This window comes from Gambusia affinis, linkage group LG01 (genome assembly GCF_019740435.1).
Source record: "Gambusia affinis linkage group LG01, SWU_Gaff_1.0, whole genome shotgun sequence".
Classification (NCBI taxonomy): domain Eukaryota; kingdom Metazoa; phylum Chordata; class Actinopteri; order Cyprinodontiformes; family Poeciliidae; genus Gambusia; species Gambusia affinis.
In genome coordinates, this window is record NC_057868.1 from 5376101 (window position 1) to 5393012 (window position 16912).

Below are 16912 nucleotides of genomic sequence, written 5' to 3' on the forward strand. Positions count from 1 at the left end.
CTGCAAGACTATCAGTCCGTTTAACGGAGACAAAGAGCATGATGATATTCAGTCAAAAAAAATAATTATTTTCAGAGGCTGCTGGAGAAAAAAGAGGAGGCTACAAATTAGAATTGTGGTTTGGACAGAACTCCGAGTGTGGTCAATCACAGGAGACGGTTGAACCTGCACTTACAGGATGTATAAGATGTAACAGAGAAACAGATATTCTTCAAAGTTTCATGAACAAACATTTTTACGAGTTACTTCGTCTGAATTCCGACCATATTTAAAGTACGGTGTTTTATAAGTTATTTTAAAAAACATAACTTTTCAGTAGAATAAAGGGTTTCCATGCTGGTTCACATTCTAACTCAGAAGGTGGCGGTAATGTTCACTTTCAGCTGTTTGCCAACCGCCTGTGAGATCAAAGAAGAAGACGAAGAAGAAGGAAATGAGAGCGAAAAGTTAGGTCCTGGCAGAAGCTGTTGTTGAGGTAAATAATAGGAAGATGTTTAGATAAGCGTTGTTTGTTGCTTATTGTTAACATGTTTATTATTTTTTTATAATTAGCAAGAAACAATATTGCTCATTTTTTATTGCATTTATATTGTTTGTTGGAGAGGGAAATGGTTCAGCGCAGGTTATGCATATAAAACAAGCCCAAACCTTTCATTTACAGTTTCAGATTCTCTGCATGAAAAAGTTGCCATTCCACTTCTTTTACTTTTGACTCTGACTTTGTTCAAAACACTTACAACGTTCTGACGTGTTATATTAATGAAGAATATATTAAACAGTTTGTGGTTTGTGATTCATTTATTGCATTTGTGAAAACTCATCAACCGGGGATTTTAAAGCTGTTTGTTCTTTTGCTTTCGACCACATTTCTGAAGGATATCCGTTCAAACTTGGACTGTAATATTTCACACTGACAGATTCTATAAAATACAGTTTGCAATATGTGAAACTGTTAAATTTATTATAGTAAAACAAAAAACAGCTTGAGAACTATTACACTTGTGTAGTTCAGACCTGGACAGGGTTACTCTACACTAGGGTTGTGCAAAGTGCGGTTAGTGGGCCTTTTGTGGCCTTTAGAATAAATTTTTGTGGCCCCTTCAGCTGCAACTCCAGAATGGTACGGATTTGGCCCTGTGGTAAGCTGATAATTTACACTCTTTGGATTTTTTTAAATGATTTTTTTCTGATATAAATCTTCAATTAAAAAATGCTGTTACAACACAGTAGTTTCCTTGGTATTATCTGTGTGAGGTTTTATTTTATTTGTACTTTACTGTAGTTAGTAGGACCAAAAATATCTACCACCTTTTTACGTGACAGCAGACAGAGGCACAGCCATTCATTGAACTTTTTTCAACAGTAAGGATTTTTTGGAAAATAAAAAATAAAAATAGTTAAAAATAATCTATTGATTTTTGGTGCTAACATTGAGGAGGTGTTGATCCAGAAGTGAGCATCAGGAATAAGGTAAATATCTTTTCAGGTCTCATTACATTGGAAAATAGTGCAATGCAGTAAATTGGGCAATAAAACCTACACAGAATGTGTAGAAAAATCAATCAAGATTTGAGCGATGACATATTTATTTGGGTTTTCACAAGTTAAAGGTTTTACAAATCACAAACTAAACTTTAATCCATCGCCTAATCAAAAGCTAATCAGTGCTGTATATGGATCGGTTGTTCAACACAAAATGCAGTGTTCTGTTGGAAAGGTTGCATTTTTAATACATTTTAATACAATGTTGTACATGTAGGGTAAATTCATTATAATGAAATAACAGCAGTTGTGTAAGTAATCTTATAGCTCAGTTTTTACAAGCTCAGTGCTTTTATAATTTCTAATTAAACAAACAGTAACTTTGCTAGTTTGGATCTCATTTTGCAGCATTTGCTCCACAAATCTATCCTGAGTCAACTTTTAGTCAGTATTTTCACTCCCCTATAAGACATTTTTAAACATTTTCTCTACACCTGCATAAAAAAAAGCTGTAAAACTGACCTTTGTTTTGTTAATAATCTTATCTTGTTGCATGTCTTCCACTATTTACCCACTGGGTCAATCAGCCATGGCTGAAGAAGCTGCAGATGTAGTTCATCTGCTTAAAGGCCAGAAGGCAACGCTGATAGAGATTCTCAGAGCGGACGCAAATTTTGTTGTGCAGTCTGCACATTCCCGTCATTTGGTGACAGATCAGGGCTACGAGAAGATCCAATCGTGTCGAGTTCCCAGTGAAAAGGTGCAAGAGCTTTTGGACCATGTCATCTGTAGAGGCCCCAAAGCAGCGCAAGGAATGTTGGACTTGCTGAAGGAAAAAGAGATGCAGGAGACGTTTCCCAAGCTTGATCTTGTTAAAGATCTGTGTGTGAAAACACCGTTATCAGGTACTAAGAAAAAGCTCCTGTGCTTTCAAGAATCTTATCAGTACATGTTTATAAGATGCTAATATGAGCATATCTTTTTGTGTACAAGTTGAAGAATCACAAGACCCCGTACCAGCTAAAAAGGGCCTCCCCAAAGGTGAGTCCCTCTCCAGCGAAATGTTTTCCCTCTCATAGTCAAACCATCTTTCACAACATCTGGTGCTCTGTTGGTTTTTGTTTCACAGGCTGTGTCATGGTGACAGAGAAGCAGCTGATGATTGTGGCTAAGGGCCTTGGCAGTTCTTGGAGGGAGATCGGCAGACTGGCTCTGGGTATCACGAATGTGATATTGGAGCAGATTGAAGAGGAGAAAAGAACCTTCATTGAGCGAGTCTTCGCTATGCTCAACTACTGGCGCAATCAGAAGAGGGAAGAAGCCACAGCCGCTTACCTGCACTCCCTCCTCAGTCAGAAAGACTTAGCAGTGCCTCCAGAGAGCATCGAATGTCTGCTGGAAACTGACTGAGGTCTTCCCTCAGAGAACTTGAGCACTTATAAAGAGAATGTTTTTACCGAGGTTAAGTGGGTTTCTTACCACAAAAAAAACAAAAGAACAGACTTTTATGTAAAGATTTGACTATACTTTTTAATACTTTTGTATTACATTTTCCTTTTGTTTCTGTTTTGTTCTTGTTTGGGGTTTTTTGGTTTTTTTTTAACCAAATCATGATTTAATAAATCTATAGTCTCTGTAATTCACTTGTTCTCAGAAAATTACTGATCAGTCTTCACAAGTTCTTTTAAATTTATCTAGCAAAGAAAACATGTTAAAAGATTCTCTTAAAATACATTTAAGTCAGTGAGGAAAAAAAAATCTCCAGAAGTAATGGTCTAACAAGTATTGGTTGTAGAATTGTTGGAACCCCATACTTAAGCGTACTTTAATTTATTCTTATTAAGTTGATTAAAATGGTTAGGAACTTCTGAATCTCTAACTTGGTGTCACTCAGGAATAAATAAGATACAACATTTCTTTTAGTCACTTGGCTGGGCAAATTATCTTGCCACTGTGCACAGCAGGCAGACAACTGTTTCACAACCTTATGGTTTCAACTGTCTACATACCTACTGGCTATTTATGAGTGATGACTTTAAGAAAGCTTATTTTATCAGAAGTTAAATGTAACACCTGGAATGCTGATCTTGTAGGGTGAGGCTAACATTGAGCTTTTCTGCCAAATACAGTTCCGCTGAATAAAGAAATTCACCCGATGCCCTCTGTGGTAAGCACAGTGGAGGATCTGTGATGTTATGGGCCGATATCTTTCCCTCCAAAGTTTACTGGCTCATCAAAATGTCAGGAAAAATAAATACACATTGATGTGGACTCTACCAGTAAACTGAAAATGGATCACGATTGGTCTTTCAACATTATACAAAATTTGGCCAAATCAACTTAGAAATGCTTGAAAGAGACTCAAACCCAGCCTTAGTTTTTTGGCTTCCACCACAGCTTTTCTGTGGTGGAAGCCCAAAATAAGATCTCAAATAAGAGAATTAAGAAAAGATGCTTCAATTGTGTGATATGTAAAAGAAGACTACATAGGGTACTAGTGATTAAAAAATAATAATAATAATAATATGATTTCTAACTAACTGAATAATTGTTTCCACAATAAGTATTAATGATTTTATTTGAAGACATTTTACAAATCTTTCTCAGGACTGCCAATAAGCAGCTACAGCATTGCACAATCTTAAAATTGCATTAATTCCAAATGCATAAGTGGAATTCAATTGGCTTTCTGTTCAATCAGAACATTAACAGAGATTTTTTTCTTTAAACATCATTTTTAATCTGAAATGTTATCTGAAAATTAAATCATATTTTGTTCTGAACTGAACAGAGTCAATTAAAACTGGGCTTTTTTAATGAAAAATTCACATCAAATACAGTATACTTATTTTTGTGACATACAGTATAGACCAAAAGTTTGGACACACTTTCTAATTGAATTCAATGAGAAGGTGTGTCCAAACTTTTGGTCTGTACTGTACATGTAATAAGTCACTAAACTCTGCTGTTCCCCCGTTCTCTGGACTATTCTCAAACATCATTAATTAACTTTCACTATGGGACAAAGGTTTAGTCCCTCCTACCTTGTTCTCACCTTTGGTTTGTTGAATGTTTCTTCTCTCTTCCTGCTAGTGCTATCTATAAAGGTTGAAGAGGTTTGGCAGCTCTTTCAAGAAGTCTTCCTTTGTAAACTCTTCTAACAGCAGCAGACCGATAGATAATGGAAGCAACCACTGGCGACCTGACTGATCCTCTGATCAACCACGCAGACGGACAACTCTTCCTTCATGAAGCCTTCAAAATTATTGTGGAGGAAGTGCTCTGCAAAGGCACGGACGTCAAGGAGAAGGTCTCTGCAGGGCAAAGCACCAGAAATACAGATGCCTGTTGGATTACAACTGGTTTTCTGAACTAACAACCAGAATCTGTGTACGCCTGGTGCAGGTGTGTGAATGGAGGGAGCCAGAGGAGTTGGCCCGGCTGCTGGATCTGGAGCTGAGAGAGAAGGGAGAGCCACAGGAAAACCTCCTGCAGAGAGTACGAGATGTCGCCAAGTACAGCATTAAGACAAGTAAGATCTGGCAGAGACGATCAAAAGTGTTAATCTTTTTTTTTTTTGTTGATTCTGATGGGAGTGTTCCATAATAATTTCAGGTCACCCACGTTTCTTCAATCAGCAGTTTGCTGGCGTTGACTATCACTCTTTGGCTGGACGTTTCCTCTCCGAGGCTCTCAACACTAATCTGTAAGAAACAAAATATACAGCCAAGCCTAAAGTTTGCCATAACCGGAGGAGGAGATGTAATTTTTTTAGTCCACTAACATTTATTTGCCACTGGTGGTACTGTTAACTTTTTGGGATGCTAAGCCAGAGTCCTGACTTGATTCTGTGGGAGGGACTAAAGATTGGGGTTATAACATGAGTCTTTAAACCTCAAATACTTGAGAATACTCTTTCGGTTTAAGTTGATTGATCTTCTTCAAATAGCTGATCAAAAGTGCATTTGCTTGCTTTTTTTTTTTTACACTATCCTGCAAAAGCTTACATGCATCCAGATTTATTTTACATTTTGTCAAATTGCACAACCAATTTCAGTGCACTTTTTTTTATTTTATGTCATAGAGCAGCACAAAGTAGTATATACTGTGAAATGGGGGAGAAAGGAACATAGTTTACTAATTTTCTTTAATAAACAAAAATCTGAAAAGTGGTGATGCATACAGTACATATTCTACCCCTTTTAATATGAAAACTATCAATAATAAAAAAAACACACTTTCAGACACTTTATATGTTATTTACAGCTTCACCTATGAAGTGGCACCAGTCTTTGTGCTGATGGAGGCCGAGGTGCTCAGAGGGCTTCGTGAGCTGGTGGGCTGGACAGAAGGCGATGGCCTTTTCTGCCCTGGAGGCTCCACCTCCAACATGTACGCCATGAACCTTGCACGCTACAGACTCTACCCAGAGGTCAAAAGCCGGGGCCTGTGGAGTCTCCCGCAACTCACCATCTTTACATCCCCTGAGGTACGAAGAGCTTTTCAGCACTGCATGGCTGAGAGAATGAAGTGATGTTCAGAATGTATAAGGCAGGCCAAAAGTTTGGAAGCACAAGGTTTGTTTTTCTATATATGACATGGAAACTCACATTTGTTTTTTACTTCTTCTCTGAAGTTGTAACTCTTGCAAAGCTTCTCTACCCTAAAACCAGTTAATACACCGCAGAATACATACAACTATTGATTCTTAAGAAAGGCGTCATAAACAGAAACTTAAACTTGATCTTACCTAATTTACAATATTTCTGTGCATTTTTTTTTTTTTCCTAGAGTCATTACTCTGTGAAAAAGGGAGCTGCATTTATGGGTTTTGGGATGGACAATGTCATCTTGGTAAAAGTGGATGATGGGTAATTGTTCTTTCATTCTTATTCATTTGTCTTCAAAAATGCCAGACATATGAATGTACATGGTGTCAGTAGAGCTCATTTTACATCTACTTCCTTTGATAATCAATGAGATTATTCAAAAGAATAAATTCCCTCTCACTTTTAGGTACATTCATTATAAACCTCAGCAATTAAAATTAAATTGTTAGCCTATGCCTTTGCTTTGCTCATCAGTGTGTTTATATTTACTAGCGGCCGCATGATCCCAGAAGACCTGGATGAAAAAATAGAGCTTTCAAAATCTCAGGTAAATATTCTTTAGTTCAGTTAGTTTAGAAACGTAAGATAAAAAGATTGCTGTATAATCTACTGTAACCTTGACCAACTTAGATAATGTACGTTGCATAATATTTACCACCCTGTAACTTTTTCACATTATGACATAATAAAAACCACATCCTTCATTGTATTTTATTGAAATGTTTATTGATGAACCAACACAAATTCCTTGCGTAACTGAGAAGTAAAAGGAAAATAAGTTCTACTCAAGTTTTAAATAAATAGGATTCTTAAAAATGTGATGTAATGTTTTAATCAACAAAACAAGTCGATACTTTGTAGAAGCATTTTCGCTGCAGTTACAGCTGCAGTTCTTTGGGTTTTCTCTGTCAGTTTTGCACCATTAGAGACTGAAATTTTTGCCCATTCTCTTCCAAAATAAGTCAACCTCAGTCAGATTGGATAGAAACCGTCTGTGAACAGCAATTTCCAGGTTTTGCCACAGATTCTTACTTTGATTTAGGTTTGTACTTTAGGAGGTTCATTGTTGCACATAAATTCACTTTCCTTGTTGCTCAGGCTGTATGGTTAGAATTGTTGTTCTCAGTGCAGATGTCCACTCCAGTCTAAAGTTCATCGACTTTAGATTGGAGTTCTCAATGGGTTCCATGATCACCCTGCTCCACCTCTCTTACCATCAACTCTGACCAATTTATCTGTCCCTGCTGATGAAAGCTGCCACAACCATGTTTCCTGGTTAGGATGGTATAAATTCACTAAAGATGATTTTAGCCTCACCACAGTTTTCTCCATTACCTGTCTGCTGTGTTCCTTGGTCTTCATGTTGCTGCTTGTTCACTATTGCTATCTAATAAATACCTTAAGCCTTGACAGAACAGCTGGAATTTCATTGAATTACACACATATGGACTATTTATAATCTAATTTCTAGTATGTAATTAGACTAACTCCTAAAGGCACTTAGTTTTATTTAACCCTGGATCTGTACTGTTTCTTCCCACTTCATAATGTTACACTTTGTGTTGGTCTATCCCCTAAAATCCTAATCAAATAAATTGAAGTTTGTAATGTGTCAAAGCATTAAAATGTTCACCAGGTAATTATACTTTTGCAAGAGATAATGAGTTAATGTTTTCTTCTATTAGGGCGCAGTGCCGTTCCTTGTGAGCTGCACATCGGGCACTACGGTACAGGGGGCCTTTGATCCACTGCATCACATAGCCGATGTTTGTGACAAACACAAGCTGTGGCTGCATGTTGACGTGAGTCCTCCACCGATATAATACTTTCTGTCAAAGCCTTCTGATTTTGCTGTATTTGTTTAAATCTGTGGGGATGTGGGGCGTTTTGTTGTTGTTTACTTGCTTGTCTCAGGCTGCCTGGGGAGGAAGCGTGCTGTTTTCCAAGAAACACCGCCATCTGATGAAAGGAGTTCACAGGTATTAATTAAGTATTGCTTTTTAAAAGCAATACTCTAGTATTGCTTTTATGTGTGGATGGTATACAAAAGTATTGGTTTTCTAAGCTAAAATAGATATTTTTGATTTGTGTATTTGCAGCACAACAGAGGCTTTAGTCACGTTGTCAGCAGGTTTGCTATATGTACAGTGTTTGTTAATGGTTTGGTACCTGTGTATCTCCAGGGCAAACTCAGTAGCCTGGAATCCACACAAGATGCTGGTCGCTGGCTTGCAATGTTCTGTTCTGCTGCTTAAGGATACAACAGTTGAGTTTTATTCTGCATGGTACTATATTCATACAAAACGTTTTACTTAACATTGTTTTTCTTTTTATCGTAAACAAATGTTTCTGCAGGACTTACTGAAGAAGTGCCACTCTGCAAATGCAACATATCTGTTCCAGCAAGACAAATTTTATGATGTGAATCTGGATGTTGGGGATAAGTCTGTGCAGTGCAGCCGCAAGGTGGACTGTCTGAAGCTGTGGCTGATGTGGAAAGCAGTCGGCTCAGCTGGGCTGGAACAGCGTGTAGACAAAGCTTTTCTCCATGCAAGGTCAAAAAATAAAAATAAGAACATTGCAAAAAAATAAAAACATTAAAAACATTTCATTTTTCTAAGTAGCCTGCAGGCTCAATAATGCTTATGGGGGCCCTTACTGTATATCTGTTTTTATTTCTCCTCCTTCCTTTTTGTTTTGTTAAAGCTGTCAAAGCTAATAATGCATGAATACACTCTGTCTTAAAATAGTTAAAAATGTCACTAAAACTAATGTTTAAACAGTTTAAACATGTTCCACCTCTCCCTATCTGACAACCTGATCCCTGGCATGTGTAACCTAAAAATAGGTGGACCAAGATTTAGCACATCTGTATTTATTCTTCAAAAAGCTAAGTTACTAATATACATACTTAATTGTAGTTAAATAAATTCACTACTGAAGTGTTTTAGTTTTTCCAAAGATTTACAAAAAGGAGATAAAATACTTCAGGCTATTGGTATTACATTCGAAAACAAATGTTTTTTCTTGCTTACATTTTTATATACGTTAGTGGCAAGTAAAGAAAATGAATTAAAAAATTATTGAAAAGTTTTTCACTGTTTTGCTTTGTTGTTTTTTGCAGGTATGTGGTGGATCAAATGAAGAAGAGAGAAGGGTTCCAACTTTTGAGGGAAGTAAGTTCACATATAAATCAAGTAAAATATTCTTTTTCAACAAAATGTTTTTACTATATATTGAAACTTTACTCCGGTGGACAGCCGGAGTTTGTGAATGTATGCTTTTGGTTCATCCCGCCAAGTCTGAGAGGGAAGGAAAAAAATCCAGACTACCAGAACAGGCTGGCTAAGGTGCGTTTCTGTTTCAGTGCGTGGTTGAAGAATAGTGTGTCAGGGCTCCAGTTTTCAAATTACAATTTGTCCAAATGTATTTTGTAGGCATTAATATAAAATTACTTTTAGCTTATTTTAATAAAGAAAATCTTTAATTTCCTAATGTATCTTATTTGTCTCTTTGTCATTTGGGTTTTGTTTATAGGTTGCTCCAGTAATCAAGGAACGTATGATGAAACAAGGCACCATGATGGTCGGCTACCAACCTCTTGGAGACAGGGTCAACTTTTTCCGCATAACCATATTGTCACCACTGGTTTCACAAAAAGACATGGACTTCTTCCTTGATGAAATTGAAAGACTGGGAAATGATTTATGACAAAAATAATTGTTATCACAAATTGTGGAAAAACATTAAACATCCTTAATCATCACTTACTAAGCTTACTGTACGAGTATAGTGGTATAACACCACATTGGTACACAACATACCTGGATAAATAAATAAAAACACCGTTACCCACAATTTGTATTTATCTTTATTTTGTATATTTTTAGTTTGCCTACTTCGCTTTTATTGCTTGTCTTCTATAATTTACTCATGGACTATACTGTGAAATGTAATTTTACACATTTATAAACATCCGTAATTGATATTTTATAAGAATAACTGGAAAAAATACGTGGTCAAGTTAATTTCTGCGACCCCAAACCAAAAACGGGTTAAGTGGTCACGTGCTCATCCATATGACCAATCACAGCTCTCTCCGGGGAGCACTTCCGGTGATAGTATTTCCTGTCAGTGTTTGTAAACTGAGAAAAAATTGGAACCACGACAAGACATAATAATCCACAAAACCTTACAAATCGAAAGGTAAGTGTCTTGCTTAGCAGCAGTTTCCATTCGTTGGTGCCTAAGCTCTGTGTAACGTTTCGCTCGGCTGTCTCTGGCTGCTGTTGTCGATGAGGGAGGCTTTGAGCCCGCCCTGCCAGCCTCTGCCTGCTGCCTGGCTGTTGTTGTCTGTGTCGGGGGGTGGGGGTCCAGTGTGGCTACACTAGAGTTGTTCCCAAACCTTTATTGTTGCAGAGCTGCAGGATCAGTGTGTTTTATATTGCTGTGGTTCGAATAGACTCATAAAGATTATGTTATCAGCGAATTTATTTTTCTCTATTAATTCGCCTTCTCTGTTTCGCTCGCCGAGGAATCGCGTTTTTATAACATTAGAAAACTGCATGCATCTCTTGGCAAATAATTTGACATTTAAAAATGTAATTGTCGGAAGCAAGAATTTCACTCTGAATTCATAGATGATTATTCAATAGACGATAAGCGAAGCTCGGTTGAATGTTTTTTTTCCCCCTATTTATGCCTGGTTACGAAATTCAGTATACAGTAACCTGCTAAGTATACATAAACCTTTAAGCAACTGCAAATTGAGAGAAGTCAGTCTCTACTAGGCATGAAAAGCTGGTGGATTTATGATGCCACAGAAGACTCACAGCTCCAATTACAGCAAAAGATTATTCACACACTTAAAAAATAATTTATTCTTCAAATTTTTGAGCTGCTTCATATGTTGGTGTTTTGAATAAGAACACAATGAACTTTGTGACTATAAGACGTCACAAAGTTCACTGTGACATCTTGATTCACCGGAAAAACATAATAAATCTTATGATTTTTTTTTTTCGACAGCATTTTAAATGTGTGTTAGTGGTGTGTAGCTGTTTTCACATGAGAATGTTTTAAAACTGTTGCTTTTACCCTTTCTGAGAACAGGTGTTGTTTTTTTTCTCTTATTTTTATTATTTATTTGGAGTTATACAAAGATTATGCTTGTGGGTAAGATTAAAATATTGATGGAGTCTTTACTCAATTACTGTACATTAAAAATGATTTAGTTTATAAAAAGAGCCTGCATATAAGCGCCTAAGTGTTTGTGAAGAATCTCCATCCTCCAAGTAACTCTAATCCTCTGTGATTAAATAAAACTGCAGGAAAAACAGTAACATTTTAAGTTTTCCGTGTATGTTTGTTTTCCTCAATGTCTGAGGACATTTTCTAGTTTGTGACTGACAAACGGGATTATAAAATAAGCTTCAGATATCACTATCTCAACTTTTTAAATTAAACTACCACCAGCTGTTTAGCTAAAACTTCATTCATTTTTGAACATACTCCATCAAAGTGTAATATTGAGAGCAGATAAAGAGATATAACAATGATTTTGATTAGATTTTTTTGGATTTTATGTTTTGCATTGTCATGCTTGGTACACATATGAGTTACAGAACAAGTCTGATGCATTTTGTGTTTTATTTGTTTATTTTTCTTTGGATTTAATTTTCTTACTGTTTTGTGTCATCCGTGTGAACTTTAGATGTGCACCAAACATTTAAGGTTGCTTTACCCAATAAGAAGCTCTCAGTAAAGTTTGATCTCAATACTTGGTTACATATCCATCCATGTGCCTTTATTTTCAGGCTTTGGCCCCTGATGGTTTGGGGGGGACTGTGGTCTCTCCTGTCACCCCCTCATCCTGAGTGAAGCCCACCCCCCTCTGTCCCCTCAAACACACACGCATTCAAACCACGACGATGACACACCATTCCAACAATTCAGTACGAGACCATATGAAATGGGTCAGTGGAAGTCTCTTCATCTCCAAAAATCACCATCACGATTGCATTGTTGTGTCACTCCCTAATTCTAACCCCCACCTCCAGCTTCCAAGTCCCCACGAGGAGTCCTCCAACCTCACCACCCCCATTAGAACGCTCTGATGTCTTGCTGTTTGTGTTGCCAGGCTGGGTTGCTGGGCTGTGAGGCGGTGTTGTCCAGCATGGCCCTGATGCAGGCCAACAACATTCCAAGCCAGAAGAAGATGATGTCCTCTTCGGGTCATGGCCACAGGTCCAGTGCTGAGGACCACCAGACACATTCGCAGCACAGCCTCAACCACCATGGGCACCAAGTTCACCATGGACAAGGCCATCACAGTCACATGGGCCATGCTTCAGATGGGAGCCTTCCACCTCTGGTGAGAGAAACACAGACCACTCTCCATGTTTAGAAGTTTGCATATCTACCTTTTGCTGCTGCTTCTTCTGATTATGTGCGAAACAAATGAGGCAATGGAAATGTCACTCATTAAAAGAAGTTTATAATGTTGAGACGTACTGTGGAAAAAATATTAACCGCCTTCTTCGGCGTTTGCTTCTGTGTTTTGTCACATTGAAGATTTTTCAGTTAATCAGAAAATTTTTTTTACTTTCTTAAATTTAAGTAGAAAACAACTGCTAATTTTAAACATTAAAGAAAAAAGCTATCCAAACCATCCTGGCCTCGTAGGTCATGTTACATCATCCCATTTAAGTTGGGACTTTTTACAATGCCACTCCAAAACGTCATCTAGATCCAGGTTCATGCACAATGTGCTACTTTTTAAAATCTTTCAGCCTACTTCATGTTGTCAGATAGATTTTATTTCAGTGATTTCATGGTACAAGTCAGACAGTAGTAAGGCCTGAGCGTATCTGCTTGTAAAGTGGAACCAAGAGAATGTGATAAGTTAATTCCTGGCTGAACAAAGGGAGCATGTATATTTTATGTTGGACCATGTTGGCTAAAAACATTTTTCCCTTGATAAATGAAATTATTATTTAATTTCTAGAGTTAACATGTACTGTTTTATGGCACTTTTTTCCTATCATTTGTCTCCACTTTAGGATCCAGACAGTACAAGCCTTGTTGGCAGTTCTTGCCTTTTCCAAATGTATGCTTCCACTATATCCAGTCTCTGTTATGTTTTTTCCTGTTTTAAAAGCTAATCCGGAAAGATGGGGAATATCACACATCAAGGATTATCGATGGGAAAGACGTCCAGACAAATCAGAATTTGCAGCCCAAGAAGAAACACAAAAAGTCATCCCATAAGGTAAAAGAGAAAGTGGAGATGTTGATTCCGCACATGGATATGGATGACGACAGTTCCTTAAGAGTTCAGAAGAACTTTATCTGCGATCATTGCTACGGGGCTTTCCGGAGCAGCTACCACCTCAAGCGACATATTCTCACACATACAGGTGAGCACCTGAAAGCAGAGTTCAGGAAACTAAAATGTAAAGCTTGCAACATAAATGCATGTGTCTAACTTGAATAGGTCAGGGACACAAGAAGTTCTCGGACATTCTGATAAATTGTTCACGCCTCTGATTGTTTCTAGGGGAAAAGCCATATGCTTGTGATGCATGCGATATGCGGTTCATTCAGCGGTACCACCTGGACAGACACAAGAGGGTGCACAGTGGAGAGAAGCCGTACCAGTGTGATCGATGCCACCAGGTCTGCCTATAATAGTTTCCATTTCAGACAATGGATTTCTAACATGCTCTACATCTTTATGCAAGTCCAAATCCTGCAGATCCCATTGGCGTCTGCATTTTCTTGAACCAGCAACTTTGTTTGGCTTTCTGCAGAACTTTTCACGGACTGACAGGCTGCTAAGACACCGGCGGCTGTGTACAGCTGGCATGAGCAAAGAGGAAAACCAGTACTCCCAGGATGCATCTGCCCATACAGCTTCCTGGAGTCCCCTCCATCCCTCTAACAACCGTCTGACTGTTTGACCCTTCTAACACCTGCCTGCAGCTTCACGACATCACTCACGGGAGTTTTACTCTGAAAGTAACCTTAGCTAAAGACAGTCAAACTATAGTGTGCTCTCAACACCTCATCGTAGTCGAGTTCTCATACATGAGCAAAAGCAAATGGACTGATTTGAACATGAGGTTATGGCAATAAGTGAAGTGAAAAAGACACCACTAGGTGCTCTCAATTTCTGACTCTACTTTTGAAATCTCCTTCTGACTTGCAGCTCATCCCACTGCACAGGAACATGTTACTGAGAAAGACACACAGAACCACACCGCATTTAAGTATATTTTAGTGCGAAATCGTTAGATTTCCATCACAAACGCACAACAGTGAAAATAAAGCTCACAGCAGATTGCTGATGTGTTCATCAAAACAAATGACTTAACTCAACTCATTTAGCTAAAAGAGGGAAATCCAAGGCAGTTCATTTTAATGCACACTGAAAATGTATTATTCCACCCAATTAAAAAAACTAAAATAGAGCTGCACCATTAATTACAAGCATACCTTGTTGTAGTGTCGGTGTGTGCAATATAGTTACTGCATATGATTGGAATTCAACATACATTCTTCCAAAGTTTTATGAATTTGTGCTTTGTGTCCCAATGTAATATTCACCCTTGTGGACAGAGTCTCTCTGCATTTGGTTTCCAAGCCTGACTGAAGGCACCTTTCGACTCTGGGTTCATGAATGTTTTTTTTTTGTTTCACTTGAACAGAAACACCTTGAAACTTTCCACCTACCTATGCCCTCTGCGGTGTTTATTTCCACTGGAGAGTCTAAAACCAGCCCATGTCTCCCCTGACGTCGATCGGCTCCTCCAAAACCGCAAAACGACAAATGCATTAATTGCAACTGATATCGCCACCAATAATATGTTCACTACTACTCTAAACCAGCTTCTTAATTTTCTAATCCTCCATCTGGAACGCAGCTGCACAATCACGGCTGTGTAAAAAAAAAAAGTTCACCTGAAAAACACTAACATCTAATTGATCTTTTTATTAGTCGAGTTGGAGCGCCTATTGCCAAACGTTAAAAACAGACTTTGTTTTACAGTGGTTTTTGTCGCACCGTTGTAGCAATTAGGCGACTCACAAGTTTTAATGGAAAGCAGATGTTTTGGCACCTGTGGTTAGCAGCAATCATGAGTAACTGGATGGAAAATGTTAGAATTTTTTTTTGCAAAATCTTTTTAGTTTCTCCAAAGTGCTTCCATAAAATAAATGTAAATCCATTGTGTTTACTGTCTCTGTTAGAAGACACTGTTGTCTTCTTGTTCCTGTTTGTTAACCAGAGGCTCCTGTGAATTCAACAGACATTTACCCTTAATAAAGGTACTTAGCTTAGCCAGATGGACATTTTTAGTGTTCAGAATAGAATCAAACAGGTGCTGGTCATATGGATTATTTAAGTATAGATTATTTTCTCAGTTAGTTCCTGCTTATGATCTTAATGCAGATCACATTAAGGCATGAATTCATCCTTAGATTTTAAATTATGACCTCTGCCTAACTGAATTTTTACCTGATTACAGTGTTGTTTCTTTTTATGGTCCCTTTAAGCTTAAGCATCTTCAGTGAAGATGGATCATTTTTGGCAAATAGCTCCTTCAGGCTGGACTGTAATCACTGGACCGAAGACATTGTTTCAGTTTTAGGGCAACATCTGAGTTTTAACAGTTATTTAGATGAAATGTTGTAATAGTCAGGTAACTCGGTTGATATTAGCAGTGTAGATTTGAGTTTAGGACCAATCACTGACTTTTTACAGTTTATTAAGGTTATATATATACATACATACATAGATGTAGAGATTAGTGTTTCTTGGCCCTAAACTCAAAAAGTGAATCAGTTTTTACAAAGGTATAATCTGTAGTCCCATTATTTCCTAAAAGTAAAACCAACCATTTGTAAAATTTCAGTTAATCAATGATCAGAGCATTCTTTGTTTTATAATTTGCATGTATTTGTGAAATAAGCTTGTATAGATTTTATTTTTGGGAAAAAAATTTTTTTTTTTTCTTGAGTAAAGGCTTTCAGCATTTGCTTTTAGAAAGAATTAAGTTCAGTTTCGGCTCACAGTAAAGGTTTTTGCTTTGTTGTTATTGTCTTTTTTTAACAGTAAAAGCTGATCATGTACTCTGCAACAAATATATTTGCAGATGTTAACTCTATGTCAATAAAGATTTCTTATTTTACTGTAAATTAAGTTTTCTGAAAAGCCAGACTGATGTTCAAAAAAGTTTGATTTTAGTTCAGAGTATGTTCTGTGGTTTTCTTCAAAATCAGTAATACATTGGTTTTGTCAGTAGATGGCAGCCATGACCAAACGAGGACCTATTTTCAGTACAGTGATGAAGAGACGGAATCAGGAAGTATTTTGCCCTTGGCTCGTGTAAGAAAACGGAAGAACTTTATTTTTTTTACACTTGCATCTCACTTCATTGGAACATCGCCAGTTTATTTCTGTACTTAAATTCAAAAAGTAAAATGTGATTCGTCACATAAATCTATCTTAAACACAATGATATAGTTCTATTTTTTACGGGTTTTTTTAGGGCTTACTGTTAATACAAATTGATAATTAAATTTATCAGAAAATTATTAGATAATTAAAATCCAAATAATTGGAGATGTGTGTCATAATGCCACAGGGAAATAATATAGCCATTATTAAATTGTCTTGCCTGTAGAATTTGAACATGTTTACGGCTTATTAATTCTGATTATTTTTGAAAAATTCATATACACCGATATGGAAATGATAGCAAACAGTTATCAAACGTTACCTGGACGACAGTAAATGAAAGGGTGATCTGACCTGAAGC

The 16912-nt window shown here is 37.3% G+C and overlaps 2 protein-coding genes across 4 annotated transcripts; both read left to right on the forward strand.

The window, feature by feature from the left end:
- Positions 1 to 370: 370 nt before the first annotated feature.
- Positions 371 to 9936, forward strand: csad (cysteine sulfinic acid decarboxylase). Of its 2 annotated transcripts, none has more exons than XM_044111596.1 (14): positions 371 to 475; positions 4576 to 4792; positions 4888 to 5014; positions 5098 to 5188; positions 5749 to 5971; positions 6274 to 6353; positions 6585 to 6639; positions 7778 to 7894; positions 8007 to 8071; positions 8276 to 8357; positions 8448 to 8647; positions 9217 to 9268; positions 9353 to 9442; positions 9630 to 9936. In XM_044111596.1, exons 2-14 carry the CDS (start codon positions 4664 to 4666, stop codon positions 9801 to 9803), a joined length of 1485 nt encoding a protein of 494 aa, XP_043967531.1. In that variant the 5' UTR covers positions 371 to 475; positions 4576 to 4663; the 3' UTR covers positions 9804 to 9936. The 2 variants fall into 2 exon arrangements, with proteins under 2 accessions (XP_043967531.1, XP_043967520.1); XM_044111585.1 differs by having other exon boundaries at positions 4647 to 4792.
- A 250-nt stretch (positions 9937 to 10186) lies between these two features.
- Positions 10187 to 16289, forward strand: znf740b (zinc finger protein 740b). 2 transcript variants are annotated; one of them, XM_044111610.1, is made up of 6 exons: positions 10187 to 10298; positions 11909 to 12067; positions 12232 to 12465; positions 13252 to 13510; positions 13651 to 13769; positions 13904 to 16289. In XM_044111610.1, exons 2-6 carry the CDS (start codon positions 12023 to 12025, stop codon positions 14051 to 14053), a joined length of 807 nt encoding a protein of 268 aa, XP_043967545.1. In that variant the 5' UTR covers positions 10187 to 10298; positions 11909 to 12022; the 3' UTR covers positions 14054 to 16289. The 2 variants fall into 2 exon arrangements, with proteins under 2 accessions (XP_043967545.1, XP_043967553.1); XM_044111618.1 differs by lacking the exon at positions 11909 to 12067 and having other exon boundaries at positions 10189 to 10298; positions 13904 to 16263.
- Positions 16290 to 16912: the final 623 nt, after the last annotated feature.

Excerpts from the sequence above, each read along its gene's own strand:
- znf740b (XM_044111610.1), top strand. The coding sequence starts at position 12,023 with ATGACACACCATTCCAACAATTCAGTACGAGACCATATGAAATGG. Across the intron at positions 13,511-13,650 it reads ACATATTCTCACACATACAG|GGGAAAAGCCATATGCTTGT; the intron begins GTGAGCACCTGA and ends GATTGTTTCTAG. Across the intron at positions 13,770-13,903 it reads AGTGTGATCGATGCCACCAG|AACTTTTCACGGACTGACAG; the intron begins GTCTGCCTATAA and ends GGCTTTCTGCAG.
- csad (XM_044111596.1), top strand. The coding sequence starts at position 4,664 with ATGGAAGCAACCACTGGCGACCTGACTGATCCTCTGATCAACCACGCA. Across the intron at positions 5,189-5,748 it reads GAGGCTCTCAACACTAATCT|CTTCACCTATGAAGTGGCAC; the intron begins GTAAGAAACAAA and ends TGTTATTTACAG. Across the intron at positions 6,640-7,777 it reads TAGAGCTTTCAAAATCTCAG|GGCGCAGTGCCGTTCCTTGT; the intron begins GTAAATATTCTT and ends TTCTTCTATTAG.